Source organism: Poromitra crassiceps, assembly GCF_964638095.1.
Source record: "Poromitra crassiceps genome assembly, chromosome: 6".
Lineage (NCBI taxonomy): Eukaryota > Metazoa > Chordata > Actinopteri > Beryciformes > Melamphaidae > Poromitra > Poromitra crassiceps.
In genome coordinates this window covers 1,141,298-1,165,000 of record NC_139627.1, presented here as the reverse complement: position 1 = coordinate 1,165,000, position 23,703 = coordinate 1,141,298, and the positions used below count along the sequence as shown (strand labels likewise).

The following is a 23,703-nucleotide window of genomic DNA, read 5'->3' as shown; positions in this document are numbered from 1 at the left end:
CAACACAACACAACACACACACACACAGAGCACAACACAACACAACACACAACACACACAACACAACACACAGAGCACAACACACAACACAGAGCACAACAACACACAAACACACAACACAGAGAGAACACATGCTTCTCCTATTTGTGACAAGAAGATAGATGCCCTTCTCTTCTCTGTGTGTGCAGTAGGAAAATAGGGGCGCGCCCCTCCTGCTAGTTAGCTTAGCACAATGACTGATAGTCTGTGGAACGGGTTAGCCTACCCCCGTAAAGTCACCAAATACACATTCCAACAGCGCCAAAACGTTCTTACCGGTATGTACTCTTATGTACATGTTGTGATTTGTGCATTCATCACGTTATGAAATAATCATGTCAAATTACGAGACAAATACAAGCTGGAACTTCCTGGTTTTGTCAGGAAAATAAGGTAAAGTTTCAAAAGTAATTTGACCAACACGGCTCATGAGCATGTTACAGCTGCTCCTGGCTCCAGCCAATGGAAGCAAGAGCAGATGTACCATCATCTGACAGCTCCACTGACCAATGAGATGTACTCTGGAGGCTGGTAGGGGAAGTCTGTGATGCCATCCTCCTCCATGAGTGACCCATTGAGCGTGACATCATCAACGGGACTCGGCGGTGGCGTGACATCGTCATCGGGACTCGGCGGTGGCATGACATCATCATTGGGACTCAGTGAGTTGAAGTCAGGCAACTCGTGGTCAGGCAGTGCCCCCTCATGGTCGGAGTGGAAGTTAGGCAGCACCCCCTCATGGCCAGGCAGCTCCACCTCGATATCGAAGAACTCTCCCTCCTCCCTGCTCCAACTGTCCTCACAGCAGACTCCTTCCCCTCCCGCTCCCGTCCAATCATGTACCACTCCTCCGGCTCCCGTCCAATCATCTGCCACTCCTCTGGCTCCTGTCCAATCATCTGCCACTTCTCCAGCTCCCGTCCAATCATTTACCACTCCTCTGGCTCCCGTCCAATCATCTGCCACTCCTCCGGCTCCCGTCCAATCATCTGCACTGATCTCCACCGGAAACTCCTCCTCCTTGAACTGAAAGCGAGCAGGATGGAGGGAGAGGGGAGGAGGAGGAGAGAGGAAGAGATTTCAAATAAATACATTTTCTTACTGCGTTAATGGATTTCTGCTGTTTCACCAGACCAAATCATCTTTTTCTTGATTTTTTTCTACAATTGTTAATTAAATCTATCTATCTATCTATCTATCTATCTATCTATCTATCTATCTATCTATCTATCTATCTAGCAATGTGGGCTCTGTTCTGTTTGTTTAAATTTTTGTCCCACTGATGACGTCATCAGTGATGTCATAAATCACTGATGATGTCATCAGTGATGTCATTTGTTCTCAACTGATTTTACCTGGTTATATAAAAGTTAACCAGGCCAGTGGTGTACGTGTGTGTGTGAGAGAGAGAGGGAGAGAGTGTGTGTGTTACCTGCGGTGGTGGAAGGTTGAGGGTGAGGGTAGAACCAGAGAGCATGCTGGGACTAAAACAGTTGCTGTCCAGAGTCAACTGAAGCTGCGTTAGAAACATGCACACACACGCGCGCGCACACACACACACACACACACACACACACACACACACACACACACACACACACACACCTTTAACTCATTGAGTGCCAGCCACTTTTGGAGAACGGACGCTCCCAGTGCCAGAGTTTCAGAGCGTTTTCAGTGATTTCTCGAGGCCCACAGAATATTGTGTGATATTACTATGTAAACACCGAACACGCACAAAGAACGATGAGACTCTCTTCTATCATCTGCAAAAAAAAGTTTATTGATCCCATTTTCCGTTCTTTAGTTATGAGCCGGAGAAGATAGGCTGTTTTGAGCAAAAAGACACTTTTCAAATTAGAAGCTGAGTTATTCCGCCCACTGGCGCCGGAACAAGGGGGACATGGGGACATTTTGTCCCCCTTAAAATTTGGTCTCCCTAAAAAATTTTTTTTTTTTTTTTTTTTTTTTTAAATCTGAGGGGGCAACTGCCACTGACGCTTAGAGCCCACTTTACACTGTTTACACAGCCTGTGATGCTTGTTAAAGCCGTGATCGTTGTGGGATTATTACACCTGAGACAGACAGACCCAGGGATCAAGTTACAGAGAGCCCACTTTACACTGTTTACACAGCCTGTGACACTTGTTAAAGCCGTGATCATTGTGGGATTATTACACCTGAGAGACAGACAGACCTGGACTCTGTACTGCACTCACTGTCATTGGCTGCTGCTATAATCGTATACGGTTATTGTTATTTTATTTTTGTGTTGAGATGACAAGTTTTGCACTGTGTTTCGAAGTGATAATAATAATAATAATAATAAGTTCAATGTTTCTGCCTGTGTTGCTGTCTGTTGTAGTGTAATTATAAAATGACCTAAAGGGAGAGCAGGTCACCAAGTGAGTGAGAAAAGGAAAAATACTGAATAATTACATCACTACAGTATAATCCTAATGTTAATTTAAAATGAGATATTCATCTAAATATGGCTAAAAATCATCCAAACGTCCATAAAAACGTCAATCTTTCTTCGGCGCCGGGAAGAAGAAATAAATTAAAAAAAAAAAAAATTGTGTCCCCCTTATTGCAAACTCGTTCCGGCGCCACTGATTCCGCCTTTTGGGAAATGCAGCATTTCAAGCACATTCACTGAGTCTGAAGATAATATTTTCTGATGTAGTGACGTGGTGTAGTTGTGTGGTGCCTGCGTGCCACACCCCCCTCTCCCCCCCTCAGCTGCAAACTCCTCCCCACACTACACAGCCTCACGCACCCAGTCTATTTTCGGAGCGCTCCGTTTTTTTGCGCCGGCTCCCAGCGCGACATGGAAATGCCAAACCGGACTGCAGGGAAAGGTTTGGCCCTTCAGCGTCGGGTGCTGCCTTTCTGGCGGCTAATCGTGTGAAGAAACTATGCAGACAGACAGACAGAGGCAGAGGGGCTCAGTTGTGTGCGCGGATTGACTGCTGTTCGCAGCCAACATCAGCTGCAAGTCAGAGCCATCTATATGGCTCTGGCTGCAGCATGAGCGGTTTCTCTTTGATCACGGGCGTTTTTCCTGCTGTTTTCGGACCTTCCTCTAATCTGGAGAGCACTGTCGCCACCTAATGAGTCGGTAAAATAGGTTATACACATTCAACATGCCCCAAAATTTTACAGGAGATATATTAGGCTTTGATCCACGTCCCACCGCCAAAAAACGCAATTGACGACAGTCGTCGTCATTGGCACTCTACGTCACTAAAGCAATTGACGACGATTGTCGTCATTGGCACTCAATGAGTTAAAGATAACCCACATTTCTGCAGTGTGTGTGTGTGTGTGTGTGTATGTGTGTGTGCGTGTGTGTGTGTGTGTGTGTGTGTGCGCGTGTGTTACCTGTATTTGTGCCCCACTAGGCAGTCCCTCAGGAAGCATCTCTCCAGTTTCACTGACCATCATGAAGGGAGTTAACTACACACACACAAACACAGACACGCACACATACACACACACACACACACACACACGCACGCACGCACGCACACACACACACACACACACACACACACACACACACACACACACACACACACACACACACACACACACACACACACACACACACAATGAAGAAAACATGGCATGAGCCCAAGGCTAATTTGCCTTGCATCTCTTAGTGGGCTATTTTCAATGATATTACGACATTTGTAAAACATAGTCAGAGTCTCTGTGTGAGCCCGCTCCATTTGCACACACGCGGGCTGCTTAGTCTGCCTCTATGATCGAGTCTCAGTCAGAACTAAGGCTATTATATTAATTATATTATTAATTATATTACTACGCAACTAGTATGCCTCAGCCTGGAAGAATTGATGACATCACTAATGACATATAAACTGCTCGAGTGACATCACTTATGACATCACAGTTGCTTGATAATTCTGATGATAACGAGGGATTAAAATGTGTAAAGTGGTGATAAGTGCCGCTATTAATACCTGCCCATTAATTGACAAAGGAAATACACATCTGAAGTAACGGACAATGTTTCATCACACTTAGCGACACAAGCAACTAACAGAAATAAATCACAATAAATGTCCTATAGCCTATAACAAACAAACCATGAATGAATGCTGACGTCACATGTAAATTTCACCAAACGTCAGGATACAGTATCGGCAAATTAGTTTTAACAGGCATTATCTATTTCTTAGGGCAAATAAAATTAATAACTTACAATACATGGACAAGAACGCATTAATTAAGTCACTCAAACCAATTTGAAGTGAAATGACGGCTCTCAGATGGAGACGCTTCGTGTTTTACGCACAGCTCTGTGCATTCATGACAGGATTACGCAACTGAAAAGGGAAGATGCAGTGAGACTCAGGGAATCACTGACACGCATCAGCGCCTTCATACACCACCTGACCTCTGACCCCTGACTGACCTGAGGTGGGCGTGTCTGTTCCTTCCCCAACTCCTCTTCCTCCTCCTCCTCCTTCACCAGCAGAGGAGTCCACTCTTCATTCTCCTTATCTTTATCCTCCCTTTCTTTCTTCGCCTGTTGCAGTTTTTTTTCCATCAGCCTCTCCTTCGGCGCTCCCTAGAATAGAATAGAATAGAATAGAATAGTTGTTAATTGGAGTCCTACAGGAGCTGGCTGAAGCCTTGGTGGAACGCAGGCTGGAAGCGACCAGAGACCACCCATCAACACCACAGCGGCTGATCCACTTCGAGGGCACAGATCATCACCCGGAGGACCAAACAGAATGGACAACATGGAATCGACCAGCATGGCAGCGACTGTAATGAGCAAAGGATCCTGAGGAAATGCAGCTGGTCAAAAGTGACGAGTCAGAGGCGCCTGCAGATCCACGGAGGGAAGGCAAAGTGTGGCGGGAAGAAGGAGATGCAAGGTGGCAGCGTGTCAGCAGGTCAGACAAGGAGGAATCAGAGCCAGGTTGAGCACCACAGTGCTACTGATTCCAGTTCTGCAGATGGTCAGAGGGAGGAGCAGGTGCACAACCCACAGAATGAGCGCCATGATGACACACCTACTGTAGGACTGAACCCCAAGACAGACAAGCAAGAGGGCAAGAGAGACCAATCTGATGACCCAAAGTCAAGTGCTCTCCGCCTACGAATCAGGGGACTTCTCCCGCGCCCCCCTCCATTTTCTCCCCAATTGTACTTGACCCGGTCGTTGTTCCAGCCCCTCTGCCCTCTACCTGACTGGGAGGAGTTTCACCAGCAGGACGTGGAGGACCACGCCATTCCCCCCAGTTCCACTTCCCACCTGAACCCGAGCGACCAGAGGAGGCACTAGTGCATATAGCCTTGATACCCTTAATCCGGTTTCCCACATGCAGACACGGCCAATTGTGCCTGTATGGATGCCCGACCAAGCCGGAGGTAACAGGTGAGTTTGAACGTGCAACCCTCGTGTTAGTAGGCACCACTGTACTACCTGGACAAGCCTACCTTACATTTTGTCAAGGATACGTAGTGAAACAAACTGGAGCTAGCCTACAGCGGATCACTTTGTAACACGGAGAGAGCTTTTTAAAACGTGTCCCGAGCAATGTTATATTATTTTATTCTGTTTTACAAGCACTACATGTCACCGCCCCTTCTGCATGAAGGGCTGCCCTATAGAATTTTGATGGGTTCTGTTTCTGTTTTTCTGCAATGCAGAAAATTACTAAGTACGAATTAATTGTTTCCAACCAGTTTTAGTAAAGAAAGCTGTGAGAAACTGTTCGGTCTCTAATTGAGCGAAGCGTTTAGAGACTAAGGACTGAGTCGACACCAGCTGTCAGAAGGCAGCCATCCCAGGGTTCCCCGGCTGTGTGGAACACTCAACCATGATCTGGGAGCAGGTTCAGACAGCCAAGCGTGAGAAGTCCGACCTCCACGTATTCCGGAGTTAACGGGGCCAAACAGAATGCTGCTGTTCACCACCTTGTTCTCCACCATGTGTGTCTGATCCATCCGTTTCTTATGAGGGCCACGAGGGCCCTCGGCTTCTGACACTTCTTAGGCACCTGGAAAAGAAACTCACTGACTGGTTTCTACTGGAGCTAAGAGTCCAACACGGTCTGAATTGGTTTCTGCTACACCAGCAGATCTCTTGGGGTCAAAGGTCATCACTCACCATGACTTTACAGATCCGCATGCGGCACCTCTGCTTCATTCTGTTGGGACCTCCGAACTTCTTCATGTCCACACAGTAGAGACATTTCCCACAATCCTCCCTGAGACACCCCACACACTGCTTACAGGCCACCTTCCGCTTCACCTTCACCTTCACCTGGAGGGGAAAACAACATATAGGGGGTTTTAACTTGACAACATAAACATTCTAAATTGCCCCTAGCTTGTTTGCTAATATATTAACTGACAAGCTGATAAGCTAGATTTCAAACTGTTCCCTAGCAACACAATTCCGTGAAGTCTATAGGCTGATATATAAAATGTAAGTTATTGATACAAATTCTATTCTACAACAAGGGCCATATGAAATAGGTTTTATTTTTCTCTTTTATACAGTCTCTGCTCTGTACTGACCCCAGGGGGGAGTGTCTCTTTCCTCGACTCCTTTTCCTCCTCGTCCTCCTTCACCGGCGGAGGGGCCCACTCTTCATCCTTTATGTCTTCATCCCCCTCCTGCCTTTGTCTCCTCAGCCTTATTGGCTTCACATCCTACAACAGAACGGAACAGATGTTAATTCCTTCTATACTGTATATTTGGCCCAAAGAAAGTGCATTAAACTACCCATAAAATTGAGTAACAGAATAGAATAGAATAGAATAGAATAGAATAGAGGAGGTTTTCCACCTCCTCGTCCTCCACAGTGTATGTAAGATCCATCCGTCTCTTCAAGTGGTTGCGGAGGCGCTGGCGTGACGACTCCGTCGTTTCGTCTCTAGCCTCGGCTTGGTCCGATCGCTTTGGCTTCTGAAACTTCTGGACAAGAAATACACACACCGGTCTCTACTGGATCTGACAGTTCAACACAGTCTCTACTGGTTTCTACTGAAGCCGACATATACAGTACGTATGTAAAATATATATACTGTAAAATATAAGCAGAAAAGCAGTTGGGCAGAAAAAAAAATATATATATAAAATGCTATGCAGCTCTGAGCTGATAGGTAGTCCCACTGTAATTTCACAGCAGGCTGAGTAGAGTAATTCATTGAGAGACTAGTCTCGCTTGCCAGACTCTCCCAGCAAAGAGGCTGGGAGAGTCTGGCTGGGGACGCTTTCTATTGTAGACTTGAGGGGGAAAAGGCTGTTTACAGCCATCCACCGAACGTACCACGTAGGCTGCTTCATTGCATAATCCACATGCTGTTGTTATTGTTTCAAAGGCAGCGGCGCAGGCATTTGAGATCGGCAGATTCAACACGTACAGCAGCAGAGGCGTACAGATTCAACACGGGGTGTGTGGAAAGGAAATCCAAATATGGTCGCAGCCGCAGTCAGAGCGGGTCGGAGCCAATGCAGAGCTTGCAGGGAGCGGAATGGGATTTCCATCCGGCACCAACTGAAATGGTCGGCACCAATGAGAGAGCTAAGTCCACCATGCTGCTTCCACCCAGTGAGACCATTGAGAGACTAATTTCAAATGACAGTAAAATTGACAAATCACATCTTCCCTCTAAATGAGTGGGTCATGTGGTGTCATTTGTAGTACCCGTTGTCGTTTGTAACAGACGTTGCAGAGCGGCTCTCCAAAAGCGTTCTTCCTCCATATTTTTGTGGTTTCTGTCAGACACCTCACACACTTTGTTCCCTCTGGATGACTCTCCATCTACACACACACACACACACACACACACACACACACACACACACACACACACACACACACACACACACACACACACACACACACACACACACACACACACACACACACACACACACACACACACACACACACACACACACACACACACACACACACACACAGGCCTGGATTAGCGCAAATGCATTCTAGGGACATGCCTAGACATGCCTAGGCCTTGCCACTAGGGGGCCCAGACAGAGGGGAGCAGCAAAGCGTAAAAAAAGAAAGAAAGATGAGGCTTACAAATGGAACACATTTTGTTGTTAAAGGCCGGCTTTACCGTGGGGAATATGAATATATATTAAATCTCACGCCCCTAAGGTTTTCGAATCCGTTGAAATTTTTGAAATTGGTTGTTTCCCGCCAGAGATATCACCAGAAATCCACTCTGTGTGGAGGGGGGGGGGGGGGTGGTGGAGGGGAGGGGCGGGTGCGGGGACCCGAAATACTACATTTCCCACAATGCACTGGGCTCGCGTGGCCTTCGTTTTCATGCCCACCCCTCAGGCATTTGGCTGATATCAAACTCCAGTAGGTGGCGGTAATGCACATATATGTTTGCCAACCGCCATAAAACTCAAAGAAGAAGAAGGCTTCGACAATAAAAGATACAAAGAAGAAGAAATAAATCGAAAATAAAATTGCCTCCAAATTGCACCAAATGTAAACGGTAGTATATATGTCGGGAGATGTCTTCATAAAAAAAAATTCATGCATTTTAAGGCATTTTCGTAGGAGTTACGCGCATCTGATGTTGTAACTATTTTCTGTAAAAATGGGTAAAAATGGGTACATTGCTCAGCGTTGATTTCGTTACTTCAACTCACCTACTTCTAGATGTAAAATTTGACGAGCTTTCCAATGCCGCCAGTCCCGTGTCTTTTGGTGCTTCCGTTCCAGAGATATGGTCTCTTGGCAAGCTAACCTAGCTACAGTATGCTATGCGGGTGGACAAGATGGCTGCCTTTTGCTTTTCGTCGAGAGCTCTGAAGGGGCGTGGAGGACCTCTAGAGGCGGGACCATGGCTCACAAGACTTGTAGTTCATAGGCGCTCGAGTTCCGCAAGCGGGGAGGGAAGCCGGGTGACGCGTAACGCGTCATCCGGCTTCCCTAAAAATGTGAGAGATGCCTGATAGGTCAGGCAGTGAAGCTCCAATTTCAAAATATTTCAACGGATTCTAAAACCTTAGGGGCGTGAGATTGATATATATTCATATTCCCCACGGTAAAGCCGTCCTTTAATATGAGGTCTGGAACTGCTTTCATAGATTATGGCACGTATAAACTACAAGATCCTTGTGAGTCATCATTGGATTTTGGTTAGATGCCTGAAAGTGTATGAAACTGAGACCTTTGTGTTCAGTAAGACAAGCTTCACAAATGAACACCACTTCACGATTGTGATTTTTGGCTATCCCTTTTACGCTTCAAAAATCATTAAAAGAAATCCTACACTTTTGTTAACCACCTGTTGCACACTCCAGTCCAGTAGCGGTAAAGGAGGAGGAGGAGGAGGAGGAGGAGGAGGAGGAGGAGGAGGGGGGGGAGGAGGAAGAGGAAGAGGAAGAGGAAGAGGAAGAGGAAGAGGAAGAAGAAGAAGAAGAAGAAGAAGAAGAAGAAGAAGAATCGGGGCAGGGCTTACCTGTTGCATGTCATGGTTTCCAGGTGGAGGACTTCCTGCCAAGCCATTAGAGGCCATGAAACCTGTTAAAATATAAGACTTAAATTATCTTTGTTTAGGAATCATGGTCAACCTGCAGTGCTTTACAGAAATGTAGGATTATGGTTAGTATCAGTATTTTCACACGCAATACATGTTTCTTCTTCCTCGTCTTTTTATTGATTTTGCACCAGTTTGATCGTCAGACACATACAAGGTGTCTAAGTGAACTGGCTATAGCGATACATGTTTGACTATGGATTAGATATCAGATGTATTTTTAGGTGTAAGATATTTAAAGGGTAATTTGGGTATTTTTCAACCTGGACCCTATTTGCATATTTTTTATGCTTAACTCATTGAGTGCCATGGACGAGTATGTTCGTCAATTGGTTTAGTAACGTAGAGTGCCAAGGACGAGTATGTTCGTCAATTGCGTTTTTTGACGGTGGGACGTGCATCAAAGCCAGATCCATCTCCTGTGAAAGTATGGTGGCTGTTGAATGTGTAAAAGCTATTTTAGGGACCCATTAGGTGGCGACAGTGCTCTCCAGATTACAGAAAGGTGAGGAAAAAACAGAGAAGAAGTCGTTGGGGAAACGGAAATTGCATCGCATCCGTATGCATCGATATGCATGAAGCATAACGTTAGCTGTGCCTGCAGCAGCCAATCTGCTGCCACAATTGAGCACCTCCGTGTCCGCTGTGATAGCCCATCCGCATGATTTTGTTATTAGTTGTTATTATTCTCAACTGGAAGCATGGGAGCCGGTGACAAATACACGCGGAACGCTGTAAAAAAGCTGGATGTAGCGGACTTTTCAGTGCAGAGCAAACGCAGCAGAAAGCCCCAGAGACACTCCCACACGGAGGAGGAGTGTGCAGTTGAGGGGGGGGGGGGGGGGGGGCACGCAAAGCAGCATACAACACTGACCCAGACAGCAGGACAGGATTGGCAAATGCAAGCTAGAATATCTGATGCCCACCAGCAGTAAATCAAGACCAGCAAGAAGCTGCAACCAGCAGGTTTTCGCTGTTCTATTGAAGGAAATTATTTTTGAGGTGTGACTACATCAGAAAATATTAGCTTCAGTCAGTGATGTGCATGAAATGTTTAATTTCACAAAAGGCTCATTATCTCAGCTTCTAGAAAAAAACGGCTGTTTTTGGTTAAATCAAGCTATCTTCTCCGGCTGATAACTAAAGAACGGAAAATGATATCAATAAACCTGTTTTTGCTGATGATAGAAGAGAGTATCATCGTTCTTTTTGCGTGTTCGGTGTTTACATAGTAATATCACACAATATTCTGTGGGCCTCGAGAAATCACTGAAAACGCTCTGAAACTCTGGCACTGGGAGCGTCCGTTCTCCAAAAGTGGCTGTCACTCAATGAGTTAACCAACTAATTTGAGCAGATTTTTTTTTTAATTGGTCCAGAGTAATGCTATACGGATACAAATTGAAGAGCGGGGGCAAGGAGAGACGGAGAGGAGCAACGGGAGCTTCTATCTCGACCACTGTTTGTGTCAGTGGCAAAAACCAGATGGTTTAGTCATGGACGTGCACGGGCTGCCGAGGCAGGAGGAGCATGTGTGCAGTTGCGGCTGTGATCTTGGTCAATACGGAACCAATTTCAAATCTTTCTGCTCAGATTAGTTCAGCGTAGAAAAAATGTGAAAATAGGATCCAGGGGCCACATTACAGAAACTCCCTATCTTATGTCTTAAGTTAGGATAGGACTAGTTTAAGATAGGATTTTTTCTGATTTCGTATTACAGAAGCAAATCCTAACTAACTTTAGGAATCCTATCTTATCTTGCTAAATCCTATCTTATGTCTTGTTAGGAAATCCTAAATACTCATCCAGCATCGGTTATCAACTTCTCTGTCTGTTACCCTAGCAACCACTAGCAACAGACACCTCCTCCTTTCTCAACTTGCGGGGGAAGTAGAAGCGCTAGTAGCTAACGATGTGTGTTGTTGTTGTCGAACATTTTTGAGATTGTGGGGCAATGGACCAAAAACGAAGGGCATTTAACTTAAAGGAAGATGAGTTGGAGGTCTTAGTGACCGCCGTAGAAAAGGTTAAAGACGTGCTTTTCGGAAAGTTTTCAGCCAATCTCACGCGGGAGGTGAAAGAGAGGGAATGGGCTAAAATAGCAGAAACCGTCTCTGCCGCATCAGGCATTCCTCCCCCCTTGGAAACTGTATGTACCGAGGAGCCAAATTGCTGATGGCTGTTGCTACCTCAGTTAAATTACATGACATAGCAGGCTGAGATATTTTGGATATGTCGGCCACTTCAGTTTGAAAATCTCCCTTCGCAAAAAACCGAAGTGCATTTGTAAGTTGTACTACAACCGGCAGAGCCCCGTGTCGCCTAGTCGGTCTGTATCGATTAACGAGCGTTCTGTCATCAAAACGCAAAACGTCATTCAGGTCCCGCATGAGCCTTTCGGCAAATAAATTGCGCCTGTTGACATTTTGTTGGTTTTGCAAATGTAATAACAGCGCAGCCATAACGTAGGTAGGTAGGCTATAAGTAGGCTATAAATTATAACGAGATGCAAGATGGCTGTTGTTCCAGTTGAAAATAGCGTAAATTAGTTAGGACAGCATAGCTGGCATCTTAAAGTTAGGAGAGCTTTTTTAAGATTTTGGGGAGTTGGGACGCTTCTGTAATACGCTTTTCCCATTTTAAATTAGGATGAGAATATTGACTTAGGAACTGTTGTTCTGTAATTGGTGTTTTCCTAAATCAAGTCCTAACTCTAATTACCATGGTTACCAATCATTTAGGATAGGATTTGGAATTTAGGAAGTTTCTGTAATGTCGCCCCAGGTTGATACCGAAATTATCCTTTAAGACATGGACGTGTTTTTTTGTTGTTGTTGGGGTTTGTTTTTTTTTTTTGGGGGGGGGGGGGGGGGGGGCGACACAGGGGACATGTCCCCCCCACTTTTTAAGAAGGCAGTATTGGACCCCTGCACTTTTTGAAGTCCAAAAACTAAGGTTATATTAAAAAAAAACAGATACGGCAGGCATTAGGACCATGTGGCTGCCCTAAGCTTCCAGCGACCGGCCCACCAGCATGGGAATGAATAGTGAGTGACACTGGGCCGGCCTAGCGTCCTCTAGAGAGAGAGTGGCGTCAGCAGAGGACCAAAATGTGAGACCCATTAGCCAATGAACAGCCAGGAATGGGTCTCGCGTTACTTTTGCATGCTAAATAAAGCTGATAATGTACAATTTGATTCAAGGGAAAAAAAACTTTCAAAGTACAACACAAACTGTCCATTTTGCTGCACCTCGACAGTGCTGCTTAATCCAGGACCTTACTTCCTGGAACTCTTGAGAGTAAAAAACTGGTCCATTGGAGTGAATGGAGATGTCGCGACTCTTCTTACATGGCTCTGGGCCATGTACGGTAATCACATCTCTTACTAGGCTCAGCCCTCCCCCTGTGTGTCTGCCCTGGCCCAATCACATCTCTTATTCTGCCCAACCCTCCCCCTCTATCTGGGCTGGCCCAATCACATCTCTTATTCTGCCCCCCAACCCTCCCCTCGGCCCTCTCACAGACCAATTGCATGTGTTAAAATGATGTGATGTTACTCAGCTAATCAAATAGCGACTCAATGTTGGCCTGTGGCTGCAACAGAGGACAGACACACATGGAGGAGCGGTGAGAGAGACTCCAGAGAGAAGAGAGAGAAGTCATTTCAAAGAGTAGACACACAGAGTGGACAGACTGTTAGGTGTTCACTAGTCTCGACGCCAGACCCATGAGAGTACGCTGATACACTACGTTACTGCATGCTGCATAGCTCTCTCTGGGTCTGGAACACTTTCCCTCAGAGGGCTGGTTATGGGAGGGAACCGTTCACTTGGCCATTCATGGCCAGTGATGGCTTCAGTCCTCTCCAATCAGTAACGACTTTGCGATCAGACGACACGGGAGGCGCAGCCCATTTGCTCTCTCATCGGTGCTACGACCTGTCACTCATTCAATTTCAACCCGCCTTCAAAACCAGCAGTGGCTGTGAAGTGGCACAGACTCACTTATGTAGTATGCGGAGCGCAGCGATTCAACGTAATATTTGAGTCTGGGGAGAGACTAGATGTTCACTGTCCCCACCACGCAGTTCAAACAAAACCAGCATGTCTCATTGTGATTCAACGCAAATAGTCTGGCAAACGAGACTACATTGTGATGCGCGACGCAATTCTGAACTGTAGGAAGCACCACACATGTTTTGAGCAACAAACACACACCCACTCAAACAAAAAGAAACAAGGTTGGGTCAAAATAAGTCATGGGACCCTATCGTCAAGCTGTATTTTCTTTTTGCGCTTGCGGGCCGGTTTGCGCACCCTAACATGTTATGCTATTGTCGGCTAAGCGCAGCTGCCTATTTGTGTGCACAGGCGACGATAGCAGCCAGCTATCGTAGGACACAGGACACACGCAAATCCACTCTTGGATTAGAGTTCTCAACCCAACCCACAAACTACTATGAATTCCTTTAACCAAGAGGGGAGAATAGAATAAAATAGAATAAAATAGATACGAATACAATAGAATAGAACAGATTAGAAGAGAATGGAGGCTAGATGGAATGGAATAGATTAAATAAAATAAATAAACAAAGAAACAAAACACCATACTCATGTTCTATCCCTGGGCGGACCAGCGGAGAAGATGAGAGTGATGCGTGTGTAATGTTTCGAATATAAAATAAAGAAACCTGGGTTGTGAGTTGTGGGGTTACCTGTCTGGTTCGTCGTTTCCACAGTGCTAGGCGAAGGCACCCCCTCCATTAGTGCCTCTTCCCTTGCTCTAAGGGAAGCCTGCTGCTGGAGGACCATCTCACGCAGTTTGATTTTGGCTACCCGGTCTGCAACACACAGAAATACTGTGTTGACTCCAGCTCACATCAAAGCACTTCACACCTCACAGTAACCGCTTCGGGGAGCATCCATCCCTATGAACGTGGCCTGCATACCCAGAATGCCTTGCGGCCTGAAGAAGACCGAGCCCCCGTCGGGGTGACGAGGGCACAAGAAATGCCATAATACTCTTCAAACAAATTTCATTGGATTTTTCTTATTCTTTTAAGGATGGTGGTTGTTATGCTACAATGTCAGCTTTACCTTGTCTTCATGTTTTCCTGTGCCGAGAGCTCTGCACTTTATTCCAGGCACTTCTGTATTAGAATGACGCATTACGCGTTATGCGTCATTCTGGACATTCTGGAAGCAGAAGTGAACAGATGCTCGAGGGCTTCGAGGTCGGCTGTTATTGTTGTTGTTGGGTCTGATACACTATGTTACTGCATGCTGCAGATCTCTCTCTGGGTCTGATACACTATGTTACTGCATGCTGCAGATCTCTCTCTGGATCTGATACACTATGTTACTGCAGGCTGCAGATCTCTCTCTGGATCTGATACACTATGTTACTGCATGCTGCAGATCTCTCTCTGGATCTGATACACTATGTTACTGCATGCTGCAGATCTTTCTCTGGGTCTGATACACTATGTTACTGCATGCTGCAGATCTCTCTCTGGGTCTGATACACTACGTTACTGCATGCTGCAGATCTCTCTCTGGGTCTGATACACTATGTTACTGCATGCTGCAGATCTCTCTCTGGGTCTGATACACTATGTTACTGCATGCTGCAGATCTCTCTCTGGGTCTGATACACTATGTTACTGCATGCTGCAGATCTCTCTCTGGGTCTGATACACTACGTTACTGCATGCTGCAGATCTCTCTCTGGGTCTGATACACTACGTTACTGCATGCTGCAGATCTCTCTCTGGGTCTGATACACTACGTTACTGCATGCTGCAGATCTCTCTCTGGGTCTGATACACTACGTTACTGCATGCTGCAGATCTCTCTCTGGGTCTGGGACACTTCTAGCTCCAAACTGATATCGGAATCCTGGCCAGTGATTGGTTCGCCCAAACTCCTGGGTGCAACAATCAGTAACGACTTCAGCAATCAGGTGTGCCCACCCAACCTGACTCTGTTGACTTTTGAAAGTGAACCACTCTCTCATTGATGCTACAACCTGTCAGTCATTCAATTTTGAGCCCCTAGACCTGCCCTCAAAACAGCAACAGCCTAGGCCTAACCGTAACAACCAACATCCTGAAAACCAAAATAAAAATACAACATGTTTGAAGAGTTTTATGGCAATTCTCGTTCCCTCGTCATCCCGACGTAGCTTGGGCCGCATGCATTCTGGATATGCAGGCCACGTTCGTGGAGATAGTCGCTCCCAACTGTTTCTTCTCTCACCTTCGTAGTCTGCTTTCTTGTCAGCTTCCAGGTTCTTCCACTCTGTGGCCAGCTGTCGACTCAGCTCTGAAAAAGAGGTGTCCGGGTGTTCAGCCCTGAGGACCGCCCGCCTTTCACTGTTGAACAGTATGAAGCTGTTCAAGGTGGACTTCCCCTTTCTTGTCTTGGCCCCTTTCTTCTCTTGTCCCTTTTTTCTTCTTCCCATCTTTGGAGTGGACTGCACACACACATAACCAATCATGATACATGTCCTGGACTTTAATCATATCTTAAAGGATAAGTTCACCCAAAAATGAAAATTCAAGTTTGATCTATCTATATCTGGATGGACAGATGACATTTTTTTGGGTCCATATTCATAAATAAATAAATCTGTTGTTGTTTTATATTTGAAAATTGGTCACCATCCACTTCAATTGTTCAGGACAATGGTATTGTATATGCTTTGAGGCACCGGGCTGGATGTGTTTGGAGCTTCCTCCATGAAGGGAGATCGATGCTGAGAACGCTGACTGGTTTTGTGAGGGGAAAACTCTGGCTTGGAGAGGACTAGACAAGTATGGTAATCACTTCAAAGGTGGCCAAGAGTTCTATCGTATGGCAGTGAGAAGAGGAAGCGTTGATTCTGAAATAACGCAATTATATGGCGGGGAATGAGTTAACATACAGCCCTGTTCATCCTCACTGGGCAGGCAACCCGGGTGAGCTCGGCGAGCCAACCCAGAGAGTGACGGGACCGAAGCAAGCGACCACTACGGATTGGTGAGTGCGTGCCCTTCATCGTTACTCATCGTTATGCTAATGCTACACAACAGTCCAAACAGTCGTTCATAGCAAAGGCCATTGGATGTGTTAAAGCTAGATGGCCATTGGATGTGTTAAAGCTAGTGAAAAAGCTTCAATGACAAAAATACCAAACTAATGAGCCAGAAGATGATGATAATTGATCCAATAAACACATTCAGAAACCCCTGCTGTAACAGTAGTCACTGAGTTCACACACACACACACACACGCAAGCACGTACATACATACAGCACGCATGCGCACGCACACACACACACACCTCTTCCTCCTTCACTGAGTTCACACTGAGGCGTCCAGTCTTCAAATTCTTTCCCTTCATCTTCATCTTCGTCTTCGTCTTCCTGCCCCACCCCAGCTTTCGTCTCTTCAGCTTCTTCCTCGGCTTCACCTCCTACAAAATAATATAACAGAACAGAACAGTTTTTAGTTCTATACTGTAAATTTATATTTGGGGTAAAAGTGGTGACACATGTTGCTGTTGGTGTGACACCCATTGGTGTGTGGCCTCCCGTTTTGAACTCTGTATTTTGGTGTTTTGAACTCTGTATTTTGGTGTTTTGAACTCTGTAATTTGGCATTTGGAACTCTGTATTGTGGCGTTTTGAACTCTGTATTTTGGCATTTTGATCTCTGTATTTTGGCGTTTTGAACTCTGTATTTTGGCGTTTTGATCTCTATATTTTGTGTTTTGACCGCCGTAATTTTTTTTTTACCCTTTCTTTTTGCCAGACAAAGCCACAGCGCCGCCTGCTACTGGTCCGTGATCAGCGAGCTGCGCGATCACTGTCAAATCAACCTCGGTCTGCTTTATCGTCTGTTTGACTCTAAATGGGGCCATAATTTACAAAGTTTTGGTTGTATCGCCAGAATTTGGTAGATTAGTATCAACTGCTGACCTCCAGGTAACCACCTGGCCCTAAAATGGCCTGCGAAGGTCTAAAAACAAAAGGGGTTCGAGCCTATTGCCCCCAAAGGGGCTCGAATATCTGTCATATCTGTCATTGGGCCAAATTTCAGGGATTGGCCCAGTGGTATGGATGGTTAAAAAACAGGAAATGAGGTGTTGGTAATATCGCCAAACTTTGGTCGATTAGTATCATTTTTTGTTTCTGAGTAGTGGGTGAGTTTTCTAGCCTAGGTGCAACATTTGGTTACTGTGGGCTTTAGGGTTTCTGAGATATAGACAGTTTTACGGAAGTAAAAGAATACTAATAATAAGAATAGGAAGAAAGAAACATAGCAAATACAATAAGTATTTATTATGGTATTAAAGTATTAATAATGGCAAATACAATAAGTGGCCCTGCCGCTTCGCTGGCCCGGCCACTAATGATTAGCCTACAACAGTAAAAAAATAAATAATAATAAAACAAAATAAAAGAAACTAATAAAACAATAAAATAAAAGCATGAACATAAATTTAAGAATAGAAAATAAATAAGATAAATAAGATATTACAATAATGAGGTAAGGGAATTAATTAGTAGACATACACAATTAAATTAAAGTAGCTGGCTCTATTAACGGCGTACACGAGGTGAGAGCTCAGCTGTGCGCTCACTGTGCGCTCACTGTTTGTGTGTGTGTGTGTGTGTGTGTGTGTGTGTGTGTGTGTGTGTGTGTGTGGGGGGGGGGGGGGTCGGTGTAGACCGTCCGTTCTTCACCGTGCGCAACATTGGTAGAGGGCCACTAAATCTTCCATAGTTTCTCAAACAAGCACATTATTATGCAGAATGTTCGTAGGGGAATTTGGGCGGGCAGACTGAATAATGAGAACAATGAATCTTGCTGCAGGGTACATCATTATTTTCGGACTAACGAGCTGTCGGATTAGTGAGATTTTCGTTGTCGGGTTAACGAGCTGTCGGACTAATGAGACATCTGTCAAATGCATCATTTTTTGGACTCGTGAGGTGTCGCACTCGTGCCATGGAACCGTACAGTTGTCATGAATAGGGAAATATAGAGACCAAAACCGTGTTTTGTACCAGGCCATGTTTATTTCTTCTGTAAAGTTGGGCATTTTAACATGGCAGTCTATGGGGATGGACTCGCTATTTGGAGCCAGCCCTCAAGTGGCCATTTGAGGAACTGCAGTTTTTGGCAATTCCTTAATTTTTCAGAAGTGGCGCTTGTCGCTGGGTTCCTGCGCAGTAACATGTGACGTCACAGACCAGTTGACTTCCTGTGCAGTAACGTGATGTCACAGACCAGCTGACTTTCTGTGCAGTAACATGTGATGTCACAGACCAACTGACTTTCTGTGCAGTAACATGTGATGTCACAGACCAGCTGACTTTCTGTGCAGTAACATGTGATGTCACAGACCAACTGACTTTCTGTGCAGTAACATGTGATGTCACAGACCAACTGACTTTCTGTGCAGTAACATGTGATGTCACAGACCAGCCGACTTTCTGTGAAGTAACATGTGATGTCACAGACCAACTGACTTTCTGTGCAGTAACATGTGATGTCACAGACCAGCTGACTTCCTGTGCTCCTCTGTCCTCACCTGCCCGCTGCTGCCCTCCTGTTTGACCTCTGACCTCCGCAGCACCCACTTGCCCCCCATCACCTGGACAGGAGCAGAGAGACAACTGAGTTACAGACAGACAGACAGCTGAGTTACAGATAGACAGACATACAGCTGAGTTACAGACAGACAGATAGACTGTCTTACCTTTTTGAACACGATGCTGGGTGATTTTTTTGTCCCATCTGAAAAATATTAATTTACACACACACACACACACACACACACACACACACACACACTATGAGGGTGTTCACTATGTCAGTGGTTCCCAAATGGTGCCGTGAGGCAAGGCCAGGTGTGCCATAGGGTTTTGGGACCTCGGGGTTCAATTGAGTTTGGCCGGCCGCACGGAAATGAGAGACACGGAATCCTGACGAGAAAACGTGTGGAGCTTTTATACTCTGTGCGGGTTTCTGCTCGCGGAAGTGATTTGACGTCACTTTTCCGCACGGACACTCGTGGTCCTCGCCGATGCGGGAAGCATAATTCCAGCTTAACTACAAGGGGACTCAGACAGCTATAGATTTATTATGAAACATATAAAATAATAATAATAATAATACATTTTATTTATAAGCGCCTTTCTGGACACCCAAGGTCACTTTACAAGCTAAAAACAAGTGCAATAAACAACATAAGAGGCAACGCAACACAAATACAATAAACAACAGATAAAAGTTTGGGTTGAAACTAATGTCTCCTACTTTCTGAGGCACCCAATTACTCACATAAGACCCTAAATAACATAGTTAGAAGGTTTTTGTGGATTTTGGTTTCCAGGGACTTTAAGTAAATAAAGGTTTGAAAACCACTGCACGATGTTGATGTTCACATGAATGAAATTAGATTCATACTTTTTCTACTGACTGACTGGCCGATTGATTGATTGATTGATTGATTGATTGATTACCTGTAGAGCAGCTACAGGGCTCAGCAGTGACCCGCCCACAGCTGGAACACAGACTGCAGGAAAACCAGAGGGGAGCATCAGAGGAACATCAGAAGAGCATCAGAGAAACATTACAGGAAAAGAGCTTCAACAAGTTTAAATGCACAATGTGTTAAGGCCTATTTTTATGTGCAGGTTATTTTGATGTGTAGGTTATCTTGATGTGTAGGTTATTTTTATGTGTAGGTTATTTATGTGTAGGCCAAATAATACACATTGCACCTTTAACTGCAGAACACTGAACACGTCATGCTATAAACCCCACCAGGCTCCGCCCATCTTACCCAATCACAGGCGTGGCCTCTTGTGATTGGCCGCTGAAAGCTGAGAGGGTGTCACTGTCGGTAGCTGGGCTGACGGGTTCGGTGGCTCCACCCCCCGCTCTGTCAGAGTCGTCATGTTGGTGTAGTTTGGTGTAGTTGTGGTCATAGAAATTTGATTGGCTGAAGCTGCTGCTGATGTTTTTGTTTTCACTGTTGCTGTTGTTTTTGTTTTCACTGTTGTTGACGTCATCGTTGTTGGGCGCTTTTCTGCGCCTCAGACGGGGGAGGGTGGGGTCAGGTGCATCGCCCAGGAGCCGCCTCAGAGCGCGAGAGCGCCTCAGAGCGCAAGACCGCCTGGGTGCGTCAGCAAGCGTGTCCAGGGCATCGTCCAGGGGGTCGACAGGGGCGTCATCAGGGATGTCGTCAAGGGCATCATCAGGGACGTCTTCAGGGACGCCGTCAGGGCTGTGGTCAGCAGTGGTGGGTAGAGTAAACAAAAACAGTACTAAAAGTAAGTAAAATTACAGTTACTTTATAATAATACTTAAGTAAAATTACCATTAAAAAACTTGAGTAAGAGTAAAAAAGTAACTTGTAAAAAACTGATTCCTCCTTTTTACCACGTGCGCTAGCACGCTGGTCAACACGTGAGGAATTCAATGGCATCACTCAGTCATAGAACAGAAAAGGACGCTTTTCACTCTCGGGGACGCTCGATGAGTTTCACTCTCGTTTCCCGAAGGGTGGGGGGGGGTGTTTCAATACGCCTGACCCCGCCCGCTTGGGACGCAGCGTGAATTACAACGAGCGCACCTACACACACACACACACACACACACACACACACACACACACGGACTGCAGCAGCACAGCACCCACTGCTAAACACCAAGGGCTGAAAGAAAACCACTATTAATCAGCCACAAATGAGCCAGACATTACAAACAAACGTCAACTTCTGAGTTTAATGTCGATACAAAGGACTCAGCATGCTCTGGCTGTGTGGAATTCGTTTCTTGATGAATTAGCGGACGTTACTGTGGTTTATATATATATATATATATATATATATATATATATAGTTTTTTGGGAACTCATTCTGGTCGGACTTGATTGGCGGGCCGAATTCGGCCCGCGGGCCGCCAATTGAATAGCCTTGCTCTAATGGCTCATTTCCACCACATATAACAGCACAGTACGGCTCTACTCTTACCTGCCTTACTCCACTCTACTTGATATAGACTTCTGCTTCCACAGCAAGTTTACTCGCCTCCGCCCACACCTGGTCGTCATAGCTCCGCCCACACCTGGTCGTCATAGCTCCGCCCACACCTGGTCGTCATAGCGACCTTGAGTCCAAGTGGATGTTTGAGCCAACTTTGAAGAAATTCCCTCAGGGCGTTCCTGAGATATGGCGTTAATGAGAATGGAATGGGCGGTCATGAGGTCACAGTGACCTTGAACTTTGACCCTTGACCACCAAAATCGAAGCAGTTCATCCTTGAGTCCAGGTGGACATTTGAGCCAAATTTGAAGAAATTCCGTCCAGGTGTTCCTGAGATATCGCGTTAAAGATAATCGGGCGGACGGACGGATGGACAACCCAACAACATAATGCCTCCGGCCACGGCGGCTGAGGCATAAAAATACTCTAGTACACAATGACATGTAACTGAGTAAATGTACTTGAGTACTACTCACCTCTGTCCGTCAGGGCTGTCATCAGGGCTGTCATCAGGGGCGATGCGGACTTTCACCTTCTTCACAAACCTCCTGACCAGTAATGTGTCGCCGTCATCATCCGGCTCCAATGGCTCCATCCAATCAGGTGGCAGCGGCTCAGCCCTGCCCCCTACGCCCCACACGCCCCCCTCCCTCTTCTTCTCCTCCTCCATCCTCAGTCTCTCGTTCCTCTCCTCCTCCATCCTCAGTCTCTGGTTCGTCTCCTGTTCTCTCCTCAGGTGGAACAGCTTCTGCTGGCTGAGTCTCTGGCGAGCGATCAGGATCACGCAGTCCCTGAGCTCGGGGTAAGGCTTCTGCCGTTCCTCCGGCCCCGGCGCTCCGCAAGGCTCCGGGCACTCCTCCGGACCCAGTGCTCCATTCTCCTTCTGTGTCTCCTTTGCCTCAGGCCTCGCCCCTTCCTTCTCTGTGTCATCGTCGACTTCCTTCCTGTCTGCGGTTTCCTGCTGCTGGCCGGCACGATGGAGTTGCTCCTTCTCTTCCTGCACCTCCTCCTCTCTCACCTGAAGACTTCCTGGTTCCTCTGCAAGAGAAACATACCTCACATCAGGCTAGGTTTCCTGCTTCCATTTTGTTTTAACCGCCCCGACTGTCATACCTGATCTAAGTCACTAAATGATCTGCGGCCCGATCTAAGTCAGCCGTAGATGTGAGTCGCGCATGTGCCATTTTACAAGATTTTGCCAGACTACAGCAACACTGTAATCAAACAAATAGTTCAGTCAAATGAAAATATCTTGTTACTACAACATTAGGATACATTTGATAAGTAAGTAGGCTAGCTAGCTAGTTTTGGTGAACATATTACATGATTGTAAACAAAGTAGTATCCAGTTATGGAATTATATGTATCACCACTTTGGCTGATGTTACATTACCGGTATGTTATTTACATTATGTAATACATCAGAGAGAGGCATAAAGTCGCGCTTTGTCCAATTAATTGTGTATCCAGACAGCTTACAGAAGGAGGTGATTAATTCTAAGAGAGGGGGGATCGATATTTCAAAATTATGTAGGTATAATATTACATCATCGGCGTACAAACTGATACGTGTCTCAATACCTCCGACCTCCAGGCCTGCAAGACTTGGGTGACTACGTATTTTTAGGGCAAGGGGCTCGAGTGCGACGCGAAGAGGGACGGTGAAAGAGAGCATCTGGTTGACTTGTCATCATTGGTTATAACTGAACATGTCGGACTAGCATAGATGAGCTTTACCCGGGATATGAATGAATCGCCAAACCCGAATCTGTGTAGTGACTCAAACATATAAGACTCAACCTGATCGAATCTGTGTAGTGACTCAAACATATAAGACTCAACCTGATCGAACGCCTTCTGTGCGTCGAGCGATGTGATAAAATCGCTGCACTGCTGGTCTTGCTGTGATCTGTGTATATGGTGTTGAGGTGGCATCTGACATTGGAGAAAGAGAACCTATTTGGGATGAACCCTGTCTGGTCAGGATGAATGATGGATGACAAATGTTAATTTAGCCGGGTAGCCAGCGTTTTGGTGATTATCTTTCTGTGAA

The 23,703-nt window shown here is 45.9% G+C and overlaps 1 protein-coding gene across 1 annotated transcript in view; it reads right to left on the bottom strand.

The window, feature by feature from the left end:
• LOC310778784 (uncharacterized protein) overlaps positions 1 to 23,703 on the bottom strand; it is a gene marked incomplete at its 5' end in the record, with an annotated part of 33,865 nt that overhangs the window by 4,546 nt on the left and 5,616 nt on the right. Inside the window, 18 exons of the mRNA XM_083639232.1 lie at positions 547 to 1,065; positions 1,472 to 1,555; positions 3,424 to 3,498; positions 4,481 to 4,636; positions 6,188 to 6,343; positions 6,601 to 6,735; positions 6,872 to 7,000; positions 7,734 to 7,850; positions 9,532 to 9,593; positions 14,325 to 14,450; positions 15,868 to 16,084; positions 16,934 to 17,065; positions 19,190 to 19,252; positions 19,358 to 19,395; positions 20,124 to 20,176; positions 20,447 to 20,890; positions 22,127 to 22,198; positions 22,394 to 22,688. Coding sequence (XP_083495358.1) covers positions 547 to 1,065; positions 1,472 to 1,555; positions 3,424 to 3,498; positions 4,481 to 4,636; positions 6,188 to 6,343; positions 6,601 to 6,735; positions 6,872 to 7,000; positions 7,734 to 7,850; positions 9,532 to 9,593; positions 14,325 to 14,450; positions 15,868 to 16,084; positions 16,934 to 17,065; positions 19,190 to 19,252; positions 19,358 to 19,395; positions 20,124 to 20,176; positions 20,447 to 20,890; positions 22,127 to 22,198; positions 22,394 to 22,688 — 2,873 coding nt within the window. The remainder of the gene's footprint in view (positions 1 to 546; positions 1,066 to 1,471; positions 1,556 to 3,423; positions 3,499 to 4,480; positions 4,637 to 6,187; positions 6,344 to 6,600; positions 6,736 to 6,871; positions 7,001 to 7,733; positions 7,851 to 9,531; positions 9,594 to 14,324; positions 14,451 to 15,867; positions 16,085 to 16,933; positions 17,066 to 19,189; positions 19,253 to 19,357; positions 19,396 to 20,123; positions 20,177 to 20,446; positions 20,891 to 22,126; positions 22,199 to 22,393; positions 22,689 to 23,703) is intronic.